Raw genomic sequence first — 19,963 nt, 5'->3', positions numbered from 1 at the left:
ACTGTAGCTTCCGGGCCAATGAAACTGTGTCATGTTGTTCAGTTGGAATTAATGTGCTCCAGGTCAACCAGTCATAGATCAGCCTGTAATACAACTAAGACAGCCACTAGCCAGCCAGACAGCCATTCATTCATCCAGACAGACAGACAGACGGCCTCTAGCCATTAATTCATTCATCCATACATTCAGCCAGCCAGCCATTCAGCCATCCAGCCAATCAGTCGCTAGCCAAACCACAGGAACTAAACACTTCCTGGTCCATAATGTATTTGGCCAGTAAGTAACCCCACCACCACAGACTAAATTACAAGCTTTAACAATGCCAGACAATCTGTGATCTACTATGGTGTCCATTATACTAGTTGCAATAGATATGTCAATGAACCAACCCAGACAGCCATCTCGCCGGTCACCCAGTCAAACCACAGGAAGTGAACACTTCCTAGTCTCACATCATGTGCTTCCTACCACTGTAACCAGTAACATCATCATGAGCCAGGATGGGATATCTGAAATGAGGTGTATTTAATCCCAACACCACCCTGTATGTCTCAATGGTTATACTACTGTATTTAATCCCAACACCCTGTAATGGTTATACTACTGTATAATCCCAACATCCTGTATGTCTCAATGGTTATAACTAGGGCTGGGCGATATAACGATAAATATTGCGATATATTTTAATAATCGATACCGGGAAAAGAAATATCGAAAAAATAAAATATCGTATATTTTTTTTAAATTATTTTTTGGCCTGCAACAGGGCAGTTTTAAAACCAGAGACAGTGGACAGACTTGTCTTTCTTGCCTGCAACTTAAAGTAATGGCTTTGCTTGTCCAAATGACAATACTGACCAAATTGAGATTTCTTTTTCTCTTGTCCATTTATTTTGTTTGCTTTCTAATTTAAAATACAGTTTGAAACCGTCTGTACACAGTAGGCTATGTGTGCTAGCAGAACTAGACTCCAGTCACGAGTCACGGTGCACATGTGCGGTGGTTTGTCCACCAAAAAAGCGCCAAAAGATAGAAAAGAAACTAGCAGAGCCAGAACTATTCAACTCCCCTGGAGCCACAGCCAGCAGAGAAGCCGGTTTACTTTCGCTTTCAAACCAGCTGCAGCCTGAGAACTGGAGTGTGAGGCAATGACAAAGAATTGCTGCAAAATAAACATACATCTGTTGTTAAAAAAAATAAAAAAATAAAAAATGTATTTATAACAATTTAGATAATTATCGATATCGAATGATATGATAACATTATCATATCGTTATCGCGATATGATTTTTTGCCATATCGCCCAGCCCTAGGTTATACTACTGTATAATCCCAACACCCTGTACGTCTCAATGGTAGTTGAACTGACAATGGAACTCTTGATCTTTGTTCACTTGTTTTAGTAATGACTTTACATCCAAACCAGTTCGGTTAGTTTGTCCTAAATAATCACGGTGCAGCCGAATTTACAAGCGGATTTAGTTTTTACTAGTTACTAAACCTCGAGTGTGGACTTTACACCCTGCTTTAGGAGAGTTTATGTAACCCAGTGCAGGTCACTAGTTACTACACCCCCTGAGCACTGGACACCTGTCCTCTGACCAGCCGCTGAACTGTGAACCCTCCTCTCACCCGTGACACTGACGGTAAAACACAGACAGTCTTAACCATTCTGCCGCCTGCAAATGATCCAATTCAGGTAGCGTACGTAGTTGTAGGGCTGGGCAATATGGAAAAAAATCATATCGCGATAACGATATGATAATGTTATCATATTTCTCGATATTGATAATTATCGAATTGTTATAAGTATTTATATAATTTTTTATTTTTTTAATTTTTTTTAACAACAGATGTATGTTTATTTTGCAGCAATTCTTTGTCATTGCCGCCATCTTTAGTGTTACATCCCCTCACACTCCAGTTCTCAGGCTGCAGCTGGTTTAAAAGCTAAAGTAAACCGGCTTCTCTGCTGGCTGTGGCTCCAGGGGAGTTGAATAGTTCTGGCTCTGCTAGTTTATTTTCGATCTTTTGGCGCTTTTTTGGTGGACAAACCACCGCACATGTGCACCGTGACTCGTGACTGGAGTCTAGTTCTGCTAGCACACATAGCCTACTGTGTACAGACGGTTTCAAACTGTATTTTAAATTAGAAAGCAAACAAAATAAATGGACAAGAGAAAAAGAAATCTCAATTTGGTCAGTATTGTCATTTGGACAAGCAAAGCCATTACTTTAAGTTGCAGGCAAGAAAGACAAGTCTGTCCACTGTCTCTGGTTTTAAAACTGCCCTGTTTTCAGGTAAAAAAAATAAAACGATTTTTATTTTTATTTCGATATTCGATATCGATTATTAAAATATATCGCGATATTTATCGTTATCGTTATATCGCCCAGCCCTACGTAGTTGTATTTAAAGGAACATGCCAACTTTTTGGGAAATTTGCTTATTTGCCATATACCCTGGAGTTAGACAAGCAGATATACATACCCTTTTCTTCTCTGTGCATGCATTAGGCTTAGGGAACAGCCGCACCATTAGCCTATCTTAGCGTCATTCACTGGAAGTAGGTGTGCCATTGTAGCCTAGTTCCCAACAGTCACGAAATACACTCCAAATACAACTCCAAAACGTTCCTGTAAACATGTTGTGACCTGTGTATTTTACCACGTGGAGAAAAAATAAATAATAATTAGACATTTTTGTTTTCTAACAGATATATACTCAGAACTATTTTTGGCCGAAACACTGCTGCCTGGGCGCAGTGATTTCATCACCTCAAAAGCTCAGTTTTTCAAAAAACAACAGGGCTTTTGAGGTGATAACGGTGCGGCTGTTCCCTAAACCTAATGCATGCACAGAGAAGAAAAGGGTATGTATCTGCTTGTCTAACTCCAGGGTAGATGGCAAACTAATTTCTAGGGCTGACCTTCGAATTTCTTTTTGGAATTCGAAGCTTCGGGGCCGAGATTCGATTTTTAATTCGAAGCTTAAAAAAAATGTTTTTAAATGATTTTATTTATTTATTTATTTTTTATGTTGTGGGACTTGTACAGCACTTTGTTCAACTTTGTCAGTGCTGTAAAGTTTAAACCTTTTTAAACCTTAGACAAACTAAACACTTTGCTTTCATGAAATATTGTCTTGCCGTCATTTGAGGCTTTATAAAAGCAGAACAATGAACACAAATCTGTCAGTGCCGAGTCCGACCCCATCTTAAATAACAAACAGCATTGCTTGTTGTAGTTAACAAAGAGAGGCAGAGTTGAGGTAGCGTACGTAGTTGTATTTAACGTAGGAGTAACTTTACACTACTACTGTACGGTCTCAGCCTCATGCAGTTAGCAGCATGTTGCGTGTGTCTAGTAGTAATATCTCCAGGTTCCTTACAGGATGAATGGCTCTGGTATATTAATAACACTAAGAGTCTTTACTACCAACGGTACCATCTGCCTGCACAGCGCTAAGCTGAGCGAACCAGCTGTTCCTGTGTGACTCACTCTGTCTTCTTAACTAGATGTGCTGACTCTGGTCATGATGAAACAAAGAAGATCCTCTTGGAGCCGGTGGTCAAAGAGCCGCTGACGACATCCATTAGCCTAACGCCTGCTGAGGAGGAGGAAGGGAGGATGGCTTTGAGCCTGGACCCAGGGGACCAGTTACGGACGGCTTAATGGGACAGTCTTGAGTTCAGTCTAGACTTAGGCACCTTTCGCATACAAGAGTAGATTTATAATCTAATACAAATAAATGTTTTTATTTTATATTTTCCCCAGCATACGACAAGACATACAATAATAAATAATGTAAACATAGTGATGAACAGACGATAAACAATAAAATTAAGGACATAACAGGACATAAGAAGCACAGGGAAAGAGAAAAATAAAGGAGGAGATGTCAACATACATTTCTTCATACAATTCTAAATGGTGGAAAATCAAATACAGCAGACTTTTTGGGTCCTTGAGGTAGATTTGTAAAGGGAGGCTAGATGGATGTCTATATACCGGTTTGTATCAATCGTACTTACGTGGTAGAAGTTATGGTTTTTCAAAGTTCAAGTTGACCTTGACCTTCAATTATATTATTACAAGTCATAACTAAGACAAGTGGCCAATCAACGATCAGACACAGACTGGCATGAGCCACTTGGCATCGTAGCACATTGTAGGAAGCTAGATCGATGTTGAAATATCATATAAATAAATCAGGGCTCTACTGGATGACTGTGTTGCTAAATGGCATGTAATTAATGAAAAATGTGTGCTGTGTGGAAGAAGAAACGCTGTTTTACTGTCACTTAAGAGTTGTGTTGTAACTCCGTCGTGCAAACCGCTTTCATGTCAGTAATGCGTAATTAGATTAATTCGATTCTTTAATGACCACCCAGCCAGGCTGGTGAAATTAGTTTTCAGTGCATTACATTGCATTCAGGGAGCGAAATTAACTTTTTGACTCACCGGCCAGTGGCGGGTAGATGGGAAGAATCTACCCGCCAAGCATATTTCTTACCTGCCACATTTTTTTGATTAAAAAATATATATATATATATATATTTTATATAATTTTTTTTTTAAATAAAATATATATTCTATAATCATACTTGTAGTTGTATTATCTGCGAGACATCGCCACCACGCAATAAGTCAAAATGCTCGCTATCTGCAAACAGCTCCACTGTCTGTGTGTACTCTAGTAGCCTCCAGCTCCAAAAAGGATTCTCCTGTGCTGCAGCGGGACCCTATACTAATACTCTACATTCAGCATGCAAGGATTCTCCGGCGCTGCAGCTGGACCCTATTGGTATAATGTTAGGATTCTTTGGTCAAATCACATTAATTAAAGCCCTCAGCTACAATACGCATTGAATCAATGTTATAAGACATTGATATCAGGAGCTATCTGTAGCTACTGCTAGCCCGCTAGGTAACGTTAAGACAATTTAGTTTACTGGGACATATAGAGCTAACGTGAGCTAGCTAACGTGAGCTAGCTAACGTGAGCTAGCTAACGTGAGCTAGCTAACGAGGGAACGGAGGTATTATGCACTCGAGTCGACTATTGCTGGAGCATTTGTTGATATCAGTAGCTAGCCAGCTAGATACCGTTAGACAATGCCTCGTCATGTATTAAACTAAAAGTGAATAGTTGACTGGGTCATTGTTTAAACAGTAACGGTAGCTCATGGAGGTCCGATCTAGACGAGAGCAGACTGCCTCTGTGTTGATATGAGCAGAAGCCAATATTATCCCGCTGCAGGGCTGGCCCGGCTGGGCGGATATGACTCGTTGCCACGGTTTTCTTAAAATAAGAATATCATACGAACCGAATGCTGCTAACTGCCGGAGCCATCGATATTATGACTCTAGCTGCCCTTGGGGCGGAAATGAGACCCGCACAGATTTTCAAAATAAGAGTATCGTTATGAACTACACGTCTACACGCCACACGGCGGGCAGACCCCCCAGTGGCAAGCGCCAAAGGTAAAAACGGAGCGCCCCTGGCGGGCGGCGGACTTTAATTTCGCCCCCTGATTGCATTGTTCCAACATAGAACATATAACATCACTTACATACATACTACATTTAAATACATAGTTACAAAGACCACAATATCACAGTTTATGTCCATACCAGCAGAGGTAGGGGGGGGGTTGCTACAGGGAGTTCAATATTCGTATGTCAGACTCAGTGGGGAATAAACCGTTTTTAAAGCGGGATGTTTTGGTGGTCAGGGATCTGTAGCACCTCCCGGAGTAAGAATTTATGGTATAATATAACTAGGCTAAGTTTGAACTCACACACAGCTGGTGCAACAGGCTGCAGGACCCCTGAGGACCGACGACCCCAACCCAGCTCAGCCAGCTAGATCAGTGCCTCTCTCTACCCTCTCAGCCAGCTAGATCAGTGCCTCTCTCTACCCTCTCAGCCAGCTAGATCAGTGCCTCTCTCTACCCAGCTCAGCCAGCTAGATCAGTGCCTCTCTCTACCCAGCTCAGCCAGCTAGATCAGTGCCTCTCTCTACCCTCTCAGCCAGCTAGATCAGTGCCTCTCTCTACCCCCTCAGCCAGCTAGATCAGTGCCTCTCTCTACCCCCTCAGCCAGCTAGATCAGTGCCTCTCTCTACCCATATTATGTAAACTGACCTACAGGTTAGTTAGTGGATTCCTCAGAAACCACACGACTGCTCTAATTCACAGTTATACATCCACCTGAAATGGCCCAGAAACAGACTATACAACAGCCAGAAAAAATACAAAAAAAATAGATGAATAGAAAAACAAATGCCTCCCGTCCCGGGTGTGTGATTAATGGAACGTGCTCCTCCCAACAGAGGCTGTGTGGGAGGGTTCAGGACAACACCTAGCTGGCTGACAAACACAGGCTGTAGAAACAAGTAATTGTGTGGGATTTCCTCCAGGGGCCTTTGGCCTTTTTTCCCCTACGGTTTCCTTACGATGTTTGTTTTATAAACTGAATAAACTGGGGTGTCGCTGCTAAATGTTTCCCCCCCCCTCCTCCTCCTCTCTCTGGTTCCTGTTGTGTTCCCAGGCTCCAGCAGTACCAGCTCTCCAGGATGGGTGCCGGCGGCGGGCGGCTGTGACTCCGCCTGGCAGAGCAACCCCTCCGCCCCTGGCAACGGTAACCGTGGGCGTCGCCATAGCGCGGCGTCCGACAGCGGTGACACGGGCATCGGGACCTCCTGCTCCGACAGCGTGGAAGGTAGGAGAACCGCTCTGCGCCCGTTGTGTTGTGTTCTACTCGCCGTTCCATTTCTCTGTTCACTCCACAGAGGACACGTTATGTTGAGGCCCCCGCCCCGGTGAAATGGATTGTGGACAATTACATACACAGAATAGAATAGAATATCTTTATTTATCAAGCACATTGTCGTGGTTATTTATCCAACCGCAACATACAGTATGCACCTAGCATGCATGTCTTTATGGTGTTGGAACAACAAACACGGGCACTCTTGCACTCCATCACCTCAATACATCTCGCAAGCTCTCAACTGCAACCCTTTGTTTCTATAGCAGCCAGACCCCTTGTCACCTTGGTTATAACTAAGAGCAATCTACACCCTGACACCCCGTATCAACGCATAGTGGGTTCACTGTTTACACCCCAAACGCCTCGGGCCAGTCCTTCGTGCCGGTAGCCATCGGGCTCCACAAACCGTGGTCGTCATGGACTGCTGTCAATAGTTGGAGAACTAACGGCTGGACTAAACACGATTACTCGTTGATTTGAGAACATCATATGACAAACGACTTTGTTTTAACTTTCTTCTCGACCAAAGGCTGCCTCTCTGTCAGCTTCTACAAGTTACCAAAAGGGGGGGGGGGGGGGGGGGGGGGAGAGCACAGCCCTACTTTGTACCAAGGTTGCTAGTTAGGGATGCTCGATATTGCTTTTTTACCTATACCGATATTGTCCAACTCCTAATTTCCGATACCGATATATGCAGGGTTCCCCCCCCCCAAAAAACGGAATCATTTCAGGTAATTAACATTACATATCTCTTGTTGTGGAATTAACACAACATTATGCATACTTTTGACAATAAATAAAATCAGAATTTGTTCTTACTTGCTTGCCTGGTTAAATAAATGTTATAGAAATTTACAAATAATCTTACAATAAAAGAAATAAATTTGTTTTGAAAACCGATACCGATATTTTCCGATATCACATTTTAATGCCAATATCGGCCGATAATATCGGACATCCCTATTGCTAGTAATACAGCAATACATGCATGATAGTTGTGATGCAGTTTGAGAGTTGGAATCCACTGCAGCTCATTATGTGGGTTTTATCTGCCACCACCACAGTAAAGATAACAGTGCCATGAAAGCCATGTTTCCTGCTGGTCCCAGTGTGCGTATGTACGGTGGAACTGGCCAGACCGTTGGAAGGAATTAAAGCTGAAGCCAATGTTTTCGGGGGGGGGGGGGGGAGACTCTACTCCCAAGTCCACCCCATTTCTGTGGTTCTGGGTCTGGAGACCCGTCTGGTCCTCTCTCTCTCTCTCTCTCTCTCTCTCTCTCTCTCTCTCTCTCTCTCTCTCTCTCTCTCTCTCTCTCTCTCTCTCTCTCTCTCTCTCTCTCTCTCTCTCTCTCTCTCTCTCTCCACTGACTTGTAGACTACAGTCCCTTCTTTCATAAATCCACAGTTTCCTTTTCTCGACTCCAAAAGGAAGACGGCCACTTAAATGTTGTTGGCTCTCGTTGACCGTAAAAGATAACAAATCTAGAAGTGGAAACACATTCCGTGTTGTACCCTGTGGTTGCTGATAGCTTGCTACTTGAAGTAGTAAACCCTTAAACAAGAAATTAGACACTGGTTGGAACTCATTTGGTCGTCAAATTCAAGTAAAATCCGTTTTTAAACTGAATAAAAACGTTTTGTGTGTAATACAGTATATGTGGGAAACCGTGACCGTGTCTGTCTGTGTGTCTGTCTGTGTGTCTGACTGACTGTGTGTCTGACTGTCTGTGTCTCTGACTGTCTGTGTGTCTGACTGTCTGTGTGTCTGTCTGTGTGTCTGACTGTCTGTGTCTCTGTCTGACTGTCTGTGTGTCTGACTGTCTGTGTGTCTGACTGACTGTCTGTGTGTCTGACTGACTCTCTGTATGTCTGACTGTCTGTGTGTCTGACTGTCTGTGTCTCTGACTATCTTTGTGTCTGACTGTCTATGTAGGCTAGGTCTGGTTTTGTCTCTGTGTGTTTATGTAGGCTAGGTCTCTGTGTGTTTATGTAGGCTAGGTCTCTGTGTGTTTATGTAGGCTAGGTCTCTGTGTGTCTATGTAGGCTAGGTCTCTGTGTGTCTATGTAGGCTAGGTCTCTGTGTGTCTATGTAGGCTAGGTCTCTGTGTGTTTATGTAGGCTAGGTCTCTGTGTGTTTATGTAGGCTAGGTCTCTGTGTGTCTATGTAGGCTAGGTCTCTGTGTGTTTATGTAGGCTAGGTCTCTGTACATTTTTTTACATTTACATTTAGTCATTTAGCTGACGCTTTTATCCAAAGCGACTTACAAGTTCTGTACGACAAGCCATCAGGAAGAGCACAACTCTATCAGCTGAGTAACAATGTTCATCAAAGTGTTGAGTGCTACAGTGTAGGTTAGTTTATTAGGACAAGTGCATGACAGTATGGTTAGTTAGGGTTAGATTTTTTTTTTTTTTTTTTAATTCAGATAATGGTTGAAGAAGTGCGTCTTTAGTCGACGGCGAAAGATTGGACGTGTTTCGGCTGTCCTAACTGGGGTGGGTAGTTCATTCCACCATTGTGGGGCAAGGACTGAGAATAGGCGACTTCTCTTTGATGACCCTCCCGGAGCTTGGATAGGAGTAGGTCTGAGGCGGCCAGAAGATGCAGAGCGTAGGGGTCTTGAGGGTGTGTAGTTAGAGACCATTGACCGGAGGTAGGCGGGAGCAGTTCCCTTTGCCGCACGGTATGCTAGGTCGAGGGCCTTGAAGCGGATTCGTGCAGCAATGGGGAGCCAGTGCAGGTCCCTAAGAAGTGGGGTGACATGGGCCGACTTCGGTAGGTTTGAGATCAGGCGGGCCGCTGCGTTCTGAATGAGTTGAAGAGGCTTAGTGGCAGTGGCCGGGAGGCCAGCGAGCAGTGCGTTGCAGTAGTCGAGGCGGGAGATGACTGTTGATTGGACGAGGAGTTGGGTGGCTTCTTTTGTCAGGAAGGGGCGTATCCTTCTGACGTTGCTCAGGAGGAATCGGCAGGTTCTGGTTGTCGCTGCGATGTGAGCAGAGAAGTTCAACTGGTCGTCGAGGACAACACCAAGGTTCTTGGCGGTCGGGGACGCGGTCACAGCTGCATTCTCGACTGTGATGGAAAGGTCGGTCAGGGGGGAGGATTTGGCCGGCAGGTGGAGCAATTCTGTTTTGCTTAGGTTCAGTTTGAGGTGGTTGGTCGTCATCCAGGCGGAGATGTCGGACAGACAGGCCGAGATCCGCTCAGAGACGTGGATATCTGAGGGAGGGAAGGAGAGGAAGAGTTGAGTATCGTCGGCATAACAGTGGTAGGAGAAGCCATGAGACGTGATAATGTTACCCAGTGATTTAGTGTAGAGGGAGAAGAGAAGGGGTCCTAAAACCGAGCCCTGGGGGACACCCGTCCGCAGGGGGCGGGTGGCCGACAGGGTCCCTCTCCATGACACTTGGTAGGAGCGGTCATTGAGGTATGATGACAACCATGTCAGCGCAGAGCCAGCCACTCCCATTCCTGCGAGGGCCGCGAGGAGGATCTGGTGGTTGACTGTGTCGAAGGCTGCAGATAGATCTAGGAGAATCAGGACAGAGGAGAGGCCTTTCGCTTTTGCTAAGTGAAGTGCCTCTGTGACCGCAATGAGGGCTGTCTCTGTGGAGTGACCAGTCCTGAAGCCTGACTGATTAGGGTCTAGGAGGTCATTCTGTAAGAGATAAGCAGTAAGTTGGTTGGATACAGCACGTTCAAGTGTTTTAGAAAGGAAGGAGAGAAGAGAGACAGGACGGTAGTTGCCTATGACGGTAGGGTTCAGGGATGGTTTTTTTATGAGGGGCGTGACTCTGGCTTGTTTTAGGGAGGTGGGGACCACCCCCGAGTTGAGTGAGGAGTTGATGGTTGCAGTTAGGAATGGGAGGATGTCTGGTGCTATGGACTGGAGGAGTGGGGAAGGTAGCCGGTCCAGCTGGCATGTAGTCGGACGGTTCGACGTTACCAGTGTCAGGGTCTCGGCTTCTGTAATGGGAGAGAAAGATGACAGAGTGAAGGATGAGGTTCTCGATTCAGCATTTGGAATGGGTGGGGGTTGGGAGAAGGAGCTGCGGATGTTCTCCACTTTTTCCTCAAAGAAGATCGCAAAGTCTTCGGCAGAGAAAGATGAGGGAGGGGGGGGGTGGGGGGGGGAGTGAGGAGGGAGGACATGGTAGCATGCAGTTTGCGAAGATTCTTGGCAGAGGCCTCGATCCTATGGTGAAAGAAAGAAGCTTTGGCATTAGTAATGGTTTTGGAGAATGTTAACAAGAGGTTGTGATATGTGTCGATGTCAGCAGTGAGGCGTGACTTTCTATACTTCCTTTCAGCTGCTCTCAGGACCTGTCTTTGTTCTCTCACTGGATCTGTCAGCCATGGACTGGGTGGGGAACGGCGGGCAGGTTTCTCAACGAGGGGACAGAGGGGACAGAGGGGACAGAGCTTGTCGAAGTGTCTGTGTGTTTATGTAGGCTAGGTCTCTGTGTGTCTATGTAGGCTAGGTCTCTGTGTGTTTATGTAGGCTAGGTCTCTGTGTGTTTATGTAGGCTAGGTCTCTGTGTGTTTATGTAGGCTAGGTCTCTGTGTGTTTATGTAGGCTAGGTCTCTGTGTGTCTATGTAGGCTAGGTCTCTGTGTGTTTATGTAGGCTAGGTCTCTGTGTTTATGTAGGCTAGGTCTCTGTGTGTCTATGTAGGCTAGGTCTCTGTGTGTTTATGTAGGCTAGGTCTCTGTGTTTATGTAGGCTAGGTCTCTGTGTGTTTATGTAGGCTAGGTCTCTGTGTGTTTATGTAGGCTAGGTCTCTGTGTGTCTATGTAGGCTAGGTCTCTGTGTGTTTATGTAGGCTAGGTCTCTGTGTTTATGTAGGCTAGGTCTCTGTGTTTATGTAGGCTAGGTCTCTGTGTGTTTATGTAGACTAGGTCTCTGTGTGTTTATGTAGGCTAGGTCTTATGTAGACTAGGTCTCTGTGTGTTTATGTAGGCTAGGTCTCTGTGTTTATGTAGGCTAGGTCTCTGTGTGTTTATGTAGACTAGGTCTCTGTGTGTTTATGTAGACTAGGTCTCTGTGTGTTTATGTAGGCTAGGTCTCTGTGTGTTTATGTAGGCTAGGTCTCTGTGTGTCTATGTAGGCTAGGTCTCTGTGTGTTTATGTAGACTAGGTCTCTGTGTGTTTATGTAGGCTAGGTCTCTGTGTGTTTATGTAGACTAGGTCTCTGTGTGTTTATGTAGACTAGGTCTCTGTGTGTCTATGTAGGCTAGGTCTCTGTGTGTCTATGTAGACTAGGTCTCTGTGTGTTTATGTAGGCTAGGTCTCTGTGTGTTTATGTAGACTAGGTCTCTGTGTGTTTATGTAGGCTAGGTCTCTGTGTTTATGTAGGCTAGGTCTCTGTGTGTTTATGTAGGCTAGGTCTCTGTGTGTTTATGTAGGCTAGGTCTCTGTGTGTCTATGTAGGCTAGGTCTCTGTGTGTCTATGTAGACTAGGTCTCTGTGTGTTTATGTAGACTAGGTCTCTGTGTTTATGTAGGCTAGGTCTCTGTGTTTATGTAGGCTAGGTCTCTGTGTTTATGTAGGCTAGGTCTCTGTGTTTATGTAGGCTAGGTCTCTGTGTTTATGTAGGCTAGGTCTCTGTGTGTCTATGTAGGCTAGGTCTCTGTGTTTATGTAGGCTAGGTCTCTGTGTTTATGTAGTTTCAAGTTCAAGTTTCTTTAATAGTTGTCATACAGAAGTACAGAATACTTTTGTACAAAATGCTTCTTACTGTTGCGCTCCAGAGACTGTGCATGACAAGATAAGTATGAAATAAAAACATAGTAAAAATTAGAAGAAAAAAAAAAAGAGGTCACAGTGTTCAGTTTAGACATATGTACAATGTTCGTAGACGTAGTTACCATACAATATACAATACTGTGCAGTGAACTAATATACAATACTATATAGTGCAAGGCATAAATGGACGAGGTGCAGTTTAGGTACAATTCACAGTAGGTGTACGAGTTGTAGTGCAAATCCTTTATCAATAAATATAAAGTGTAAGTGTGTTTGTGTGATCTAAAGTGTGGAGAGTGGGTGCTGCAGTGTGTTGTTTGTTTGAGTGAGTGTGTGTGTGCGTGTGGGTGTGTGTGCTGTGTGCATTTGATGGTTGTTGCATAGTGATTATTGTTCGTTTAGCGATTATTGTTCGTTTAGCGTAGCTAGGTCTCTGTGTGTCTATGTAGGCTAGGTCTCTGTGTGTCTATGTAGGCTAGGTCTCTGTGTGTCTATGTAGGCTAGGTCTCTGTGTGTCTATGTAGGCTAGGTCTCTGTGTGTCTATGTACACTAGGCCTGGTCTTGAGGTTGGGTGTGACCAGAGCAGAGCTCACACCCTACAGTTAACTAGAGACTATCACTTTCACTTTTATTACCCCCACACACCCAGACGCCACATAACAGTTAGACAAACCCCCCTCTTCTGCGCTCTCTCTCTCTCTCTCTCTCTCTCTCTCTCTCTCTCTCTCTCTCTCTCTCTCTCTCTCTCTCTCTCTCTCTCTCTCTCTCTCTCTCTCTCTCTCTCTCTCTCTCTCTCTCTCTCTCTCTCTCTCTCTCTCTCTCTCTCTCTCTCTCTCTCTCTCTCACACACACACACACACTCCATCGTTCCTTCTCATTCAGCCCTTTACTATAATACCTTCTCAGCTCTCTCACATCTATCCCTCTTTTCTCCTCCCTCCCTCCCTCCCTCCCTCCCTCCCTCCCTCCTCCCACAGGGCTATAGCTTTGAGTTTGGTGGTAGATTGTCACCAGACCGTCACTTAACCGTTCCCATACATTCCTGCACTAAACCTCTTCTTCCAACTTGTTACCACCAGAACCAACTCCCAGCCCGGTTGAAAGCCAGAGAACGTGAACTTGAATAGCATTGACAGGAAGGTTGTGGGAAATCATGATACAGTAGATTCCTACACGATCCACACTTTCAATTTCTGTTCATTCATAACTTTTACCATAGTCCCTCTGCTCTGACACTCCTGACTGATAATAATAATAATAACCGATTGTTACCAGTTGGTTTGCACTGTTCGTCAACCTGCAAAATAGCCATAGAAATGCTCTCGAATCGTGTAGGCATTATTGTGATATGATATTTATTTAATTTACTAATTTTAATCCATTCACGTTCTGTGATGAGACCCCATGGCCTCTGTTGGTAGTAGGGTCGGCTATCCATACAGCCTGGGCCCCACTAACTATTCCCACCATAATCAATGCTGTAGGGCTGCCCTTCAGTTGATTAACCCACTCAACATGTGTATGTAGCCAGTGAAACTTGATCTCTAGTAAATACATGGTTTGTGTTTCAGTCACTCCCTCTCTGCTGTTTTAACTACCTCACATCCCTCCACCCCTCCATCCCTCCATCCCTCCATCCCTGGCTCCATCCACCCTAACCAGGTCCAGCTGTGTGTCTCAGAGCCAGTCTGCCCCAGGCATCGCATGCACACAACAAAACCCCCTGTACATTCAGGTCAACATGCAGACTGTTGTCGTGGCTAGTGTGTGCGTGTGTGTGTGTGTGAGTGTGTGGTGCGCATGCATGCAGATGTGATCGCTCTCAAGGCCTTTCTTTGTCTGTGTAATTTAAACAACGAGCCCCACGCAGAATAATTTAGCATTTTAATCTGCAGCCGGAGGACTATTTACACATGTTTATTGATGCACACACACCTGTGCACTGCACGCACACATGCTCACTCACTCACTCACTCACTCACTCACTCACTCACTCACTCACTCACTCACTCACTCACTCACTCACTCACTCACTCACTCACTCACTCACTCACTCACTCACTCACTCAACTCACTCACACTGCAACGAGTGAAACCCTCCCACTTCGTAGTGACAGCAGCAGTCAACAGTTTCTAATGGCTACTGCCGACCATGACAGACAGCGCTGTGTGTGTGTGTGTTTGTGATGGTGTGTGTGCTTGTGTGTGTTTGTGATGCAGTATGTGTGTGCAAGTATTATTATTATTATTATTATTATTATTATTATTATTATTATTATTATTATTATTATTATTATTATTATTATTATTATTATTATAGTAGTATGTATATACAGTATATGTATGTCAGTCTGAAGACAGGATCAGTCATTTGCAGCGTTGCTTTGAGCAGATCAGGTTTCAGTGTCTCGTTCAAGGACCTTAACCTTTGACCTTCCAGTTCCATGACTAACTACCCCCAGGCTGGAGAGATGGAGAATATAGGTCTGAGAATAATTTGTCTGGTGTCTGTCTGTGTCTCCGTCTCTGTCTGTCTACCTGTTAGCTACTGACGAGCCACATTCCTGTCCCTGTCTGATTCTGATAACTGATGACTGACTGACAGGATGTTGGATGTAACCCTTTTTGTGATCATGGATTTCACTTGTTTGAAGTGAGAATACGCCTGTAATGTCCTGTAGAGCAGTAGATATGGTTCTGAACTCAGGGTGACCCCTTACTGTAAATTCTACCCCAGTGTCTTCATCGAGCTGCAGGCTAATAGACGTGTGGTTTGGTTTATGCAACTGACTGTGACTTCAGAGAAGGTGTAAGATAGATATGTGAATCTATCTCAACCACTACACTATCTCTGGTGAATCTATCTCAACCACTACACTATCTCTGGTGAATCTATATTAACCATACTACACTATCTCTGGTGAATCTATCTTAACCATACTACACTATCTCTGATGAATCTATCTTAACCATACTACACTATCTCTGATGAATCTATATTAACCACTACACTATCTCTGGTGAATCTATCTCAACCACTACACTATCTCTGGTGAATCTATCTCAACCACTACACTATCTCTGGTGAGTCTATATTAACCACTACACTATCTCTGATGAATCTATCTTAACCATACTACACCATCTCTGGTGAATCTATCTTAACCACTACACTATCTCTGGTGAATCTATCTTAACCACTACACCATCTCTGGTGAATCTATCTTAACCACTACACTATCTCTGATGAATCTATATTAACCATACTACACCATCTCTGGTGAATCTATCTTAACCACTACACTATCTCTGGTGAATCTATCTTAACCACTACACCATCTCTGGTGAATCTATCTTAACCACTACACTATCTCTGGTGAATCTATCTTAACCATACTACACTATCTCTGGTGAATCTATCTTAACCATACTACACTATCTCTGGTGAATCTATCTTAACCACTACACTATCTCTGGTGAATCTATCTTAACCATACTACACTATCTCTGGTGAATCTATCTTAACCATACTACACTATCTCTGGTGAATCTATCTTAACCACTACACTATCTCTGGTGAATCTATCTTAACCATACTACACTATCTCTGATGAATCTATCTTAACCATACTACACCATCTCTGGTGAATCTATCTTAACCATACTACACCATCTCTGGTGAATCTATCTTAACCATACTACACTATCTCTGGTGAATCTATCTTAACTATACTACACCATCTCTGGTGAATCTATCTTAACCGGACCCCAGGAAGAATAGCTTTTGTCAAGTGCATCCTAAATAAACATAAACATAAACCACTACACAATATCTGGTGAATCTATCTGGGCCCATTTGTTGTTGTTGTTGTTGTTGTTGTTGTTGTTGTTGTTGTTGTTGTTGTTGTTGTTGTTGTTGTTTGAGAACATCAGTATAACAACTGCGCATTGGAGCACTATTAAAATGATACTTGGAAATGGAGAAAAATAAGACACATTTCCAATGGATGACACCTTGACAATTCCATTACAAAAACACAATATCAGAAAATACATCGCATCTAGGGCTGTCCCCGACTAAGTATTTGGATAGTCGACTATGATTGGCCAAAATTTGCCGTTAGTTGACTATTAGTCGACAAAAAAAAAAAAAAAAGGTATAATATATATTTTGTATCGTTCCATTTGGGCTGTGGGGGGGTGCTTAATGTCTGAAGGAGTCGACTGAAGGCTTCTTGTCCTCTGCAAAAGCATGCAATTGGTCCACTGATGGATACATCTTGATATTTGTCTAGTCTAGTGTGTTCATTAGAAGAATAGACTTTTAAGAATAGACTTTTAATTGTCATTGCACACAAGTATACAACGAAATTTCAGGGGAGCTCCCACAGACCGTAGTACAATATATACATACATGTGATGTAACACATAACACTGTACATATAACAGAATATTTTAAATAATAAAGTGCATGATGAGCGGTAACATAGTGGTTATCAAGTCCAGGTAAGTGCATGGTGCACGTGAGGGGACAGTCAATGAGCGTTTAACAGTCTGACTGCTTGGGGGAAAAAGCTGTTCATAAATCTTGAACTCTTCGCATGTATGGACCGGTATCTCCTCCCTGAGGGAATGAGCTGAAAGAGGTGATGTGCTGGGTGAGACTGGTCCTTGATGATACACTTGGAGCGGTGGAGGCAGCGTGATGAAGACGGAGGTGATGTTTGGTAGAGGAGTCCCGACGATCCTGCCTGCCGCCTTCACGACCCTCTGTAGAGCCTCTTGCTCTGCCTTTGTGCAGCTGGAGAACCACACAGACAGTAGGTCAGCACACTCTCAACCGCCCAATGATAAAAGTTGACAAGGAGATTTGGTGGCAGGCCAGCCTGCTTCAGCTTCCTTATGTAGTATAGGCGTTGCTGAGCTTTCCCGATCACTGAGGCGGGTGAAATCCTCTTTCAGTGCCTCTGTGCCTGTTTTCGTAGGCAGGTAGCCTCTGGTATGCGTGCCATTAGCGTTAGCCACGCTTCTAGGCCTCTTTTCTTTTGGAAAGAATGATACAAAATATATATATACTGTATACCGGTATATTTTTTATAATAAAAAAAAAATAATTGTATTCGACCTAAGAGGTTGGCAGTCGACTACGGCTCCTTTCGACCGATTAGTCGACTAATAGGGGTCAGCCCTAATTGCATCAAGTAATTTTTTTGAGGGTTGCGTTAAAACACTGCGATGACCTCAGAGAATGGAGGAAGCCAACTATAATACCTGCTGTTCTCTGAGCTAGCAGCGGCCAGACAGACACACTCAACATCTATAGCTTCTAGAGAGAGGAAGCTGTTCTCTGAGCTAGCAGCGGCAGCTGGGGAATAACGGCTCTCCCTCCTCATTCTTGTTCCCCTCCTTTCTCTCCTTCTCTCTCTGTTCTTCTCTCCATTTTCTCTGATCTCCATTTGTCCTCTTTCTGTGTCGCTGTGTCGGTTTCTGGTTCTCCTTCTATCCCTGTCTCAACTGCTCGCTCTCGCATGTGCACACACACACACACACACACGCACACGCGCACACACACACACACACACACACAGAGAGAGATGCACATTAATTAAATCAACCCTTAATGCTGCTGACCCCTCCAGCAGCCTTTTAACATATTATTATCTGATTCTCTTCTCTTCTTATCTCTCCTCTTCCTTCCTTTGTCCCTCCCCTCCTCTCTTGCCATCTCCTGCTCTCTATCTTCTGCTCTCCTCTCTTACCCTCTCCACTCCTCTCCTCTCTCACTTCTCTTCTCTTTTCCACTCCACTCCACTCCTCTCTTCTCCTTTCCTCTTATTCTATTCCCACCCTTCATCATCTTATATAACGCTAATCTTTTTCACGCCCTCTCTCCGTTCAATTTATTCCATTTGATAGTCGGGCTGCTGAGGCTATGTTCAGTGTTGTCCTCTGGTGAGGTGTCTTAATTAGATAGCCTGGCCTCATTCTGCTTCATTAGCATGCGCCAGGGTTTAGACCGAGCCCAGGCCCTGAGGGACAAGGCTACATCCAGGTCACTCAGGATTTAAATTTTGTTTCCACTTCCTGTCCTACATACAGTATTCCATGTCTGAGCTTGATTTGACTTGGATGTCTTTATTTATTTTTAGCAATACCCCACAATTGCCATGGTGATTTTTCATTCAGAAGGGTACTCTTAATACAGGGGTTCTCAAACTTTTTTTATACCACAACCCCATTTTATTTAGGATTTCTTTTGGCGACCCCCACACTTAATGTATTGCGTAATTTCAACATGGAATTAAGGAATATCAAAATAAAAGCACACGTTGTTGAACTTGATCATGCATATTTATTAGAACATTTTATTACAGCACTATGTTATCAATACACATTTTTTATTGTTTTACTTGCCAATGCGTGACCCCACTGTCACCTACCCACGACCCCACTTTGGGTCACAACCCGTAGTTTGAGAACAGCTGCTCTGATACAATGTTTATCGCAAAATCGTTATAATAGTTCAACAAGGAAATGTTTTTGATTATCATAGAAAATAAATTTGATATACTTAGTTACAATATGATGAACGACAAGTCCATACCTCTGCATGGTTCCATCATGACGGTGTGCCTTCATGTTCAAGGAATCCTGTCTTGATTTAGTTTTATTTTATGTAGGTTGTGTATATGCTTTCAGCCTTGGCCTCGTTAAGCCTAAAGACAAATGTGTTTCTAATAATAATAATAAATCAAATTTTTATAGCGCCTTTCAAGAAACCCAAGGTCGCTTTCTAAGGGCATCATCAACTCATCATCGCTGTTGTAGTCTATATTTGTACCAATTCCTGGTTCACGTAAATGTAGGCTGCTTGGTGTGCGTGCGTGCGTGTGTGTAAAATAGTGCAACCCAGTGACGGCCAGATCCCGCCTCCGAAAGAGGTCATCCAATCAGTCTGGACAAGTCAGGGGATTCCAGACGCAATATGCATGGATGTACATACATATAGGTCAACAGTAACTGCACACAAAACACACACACACGCGCACACGCACACACGCACGCACGCACACGCACACACACAGAGATGATTTTGATTTCTGAACATGCCATTCATGTTTTTGGAGAAGGTTTTTGCAGCGAATTCTATTTTCCCATAACCACATCCATCCTTCCCCTCTGAGCTCGTCCATTTATCTGACACAGCTTATTAATCAGAAATAAAGTAGTCTGCACTGCTTCCTGTGTAGAAACGATAGCTTCCTGTAGACATATCATAGCTAAAGTAGTCATCTCTACTTCCTGAATCAAGATGAGGCTGATGCACCATGTCTCCAGACTAGAGATGCATCAGTGAACGCAGCATCATATCTCCTCTCCCTCCCTCTGCCCTGATGGCTGTCTGGATCTGTTTGTGTGTTGATGTGCAACATGTTCCA

General features: G+C 43.9%; 1 protein-coding gene across 1 annotated transcript in view; it reads left to right on the top strand.

Moving 5' to 3' along the window:
* Positions 1-3,394: 3,394 nt before the first annotated feature.
* Positions 3,395-19,963, top strand: part of cep85l (centrosomal protein 85L) — a gene marked incomplete at its 5' end in the record, with an annotated part of 170,800 nt that continues 154,231 nt past the window's right edge. The window contains 2 exons of the mRNA XM_084314166.1: positions 3,395-3,407; positions 6,556-6,726. Coding sequence (XP_084170292.1) covers positions 3,395-3,407; positions 6,556-6,726 — 184 coding nt within the window. The remainder of the gene's footprint in view (positions 3,408-6,555; positions 6,727-19,963) is intronic.

This window comes from Notolepis coatsorum (genome assembly GCF_963971535.1).
Source record: "Notolepis coatsorum genome assembly, chromosome: 5".
Classification (NCBI taxonomy): Eukaryota; Metazoa; Chordata; class Actinopteri; order Aulopiformes; family Paralepididae; genus Notolepis; species Notolepis coatsorum.
The sequence above is the reverse complement of the archived record's forward strand: the minus strand, read 5'-3'. Positions and strand labels throughout refer to the sequence as shown.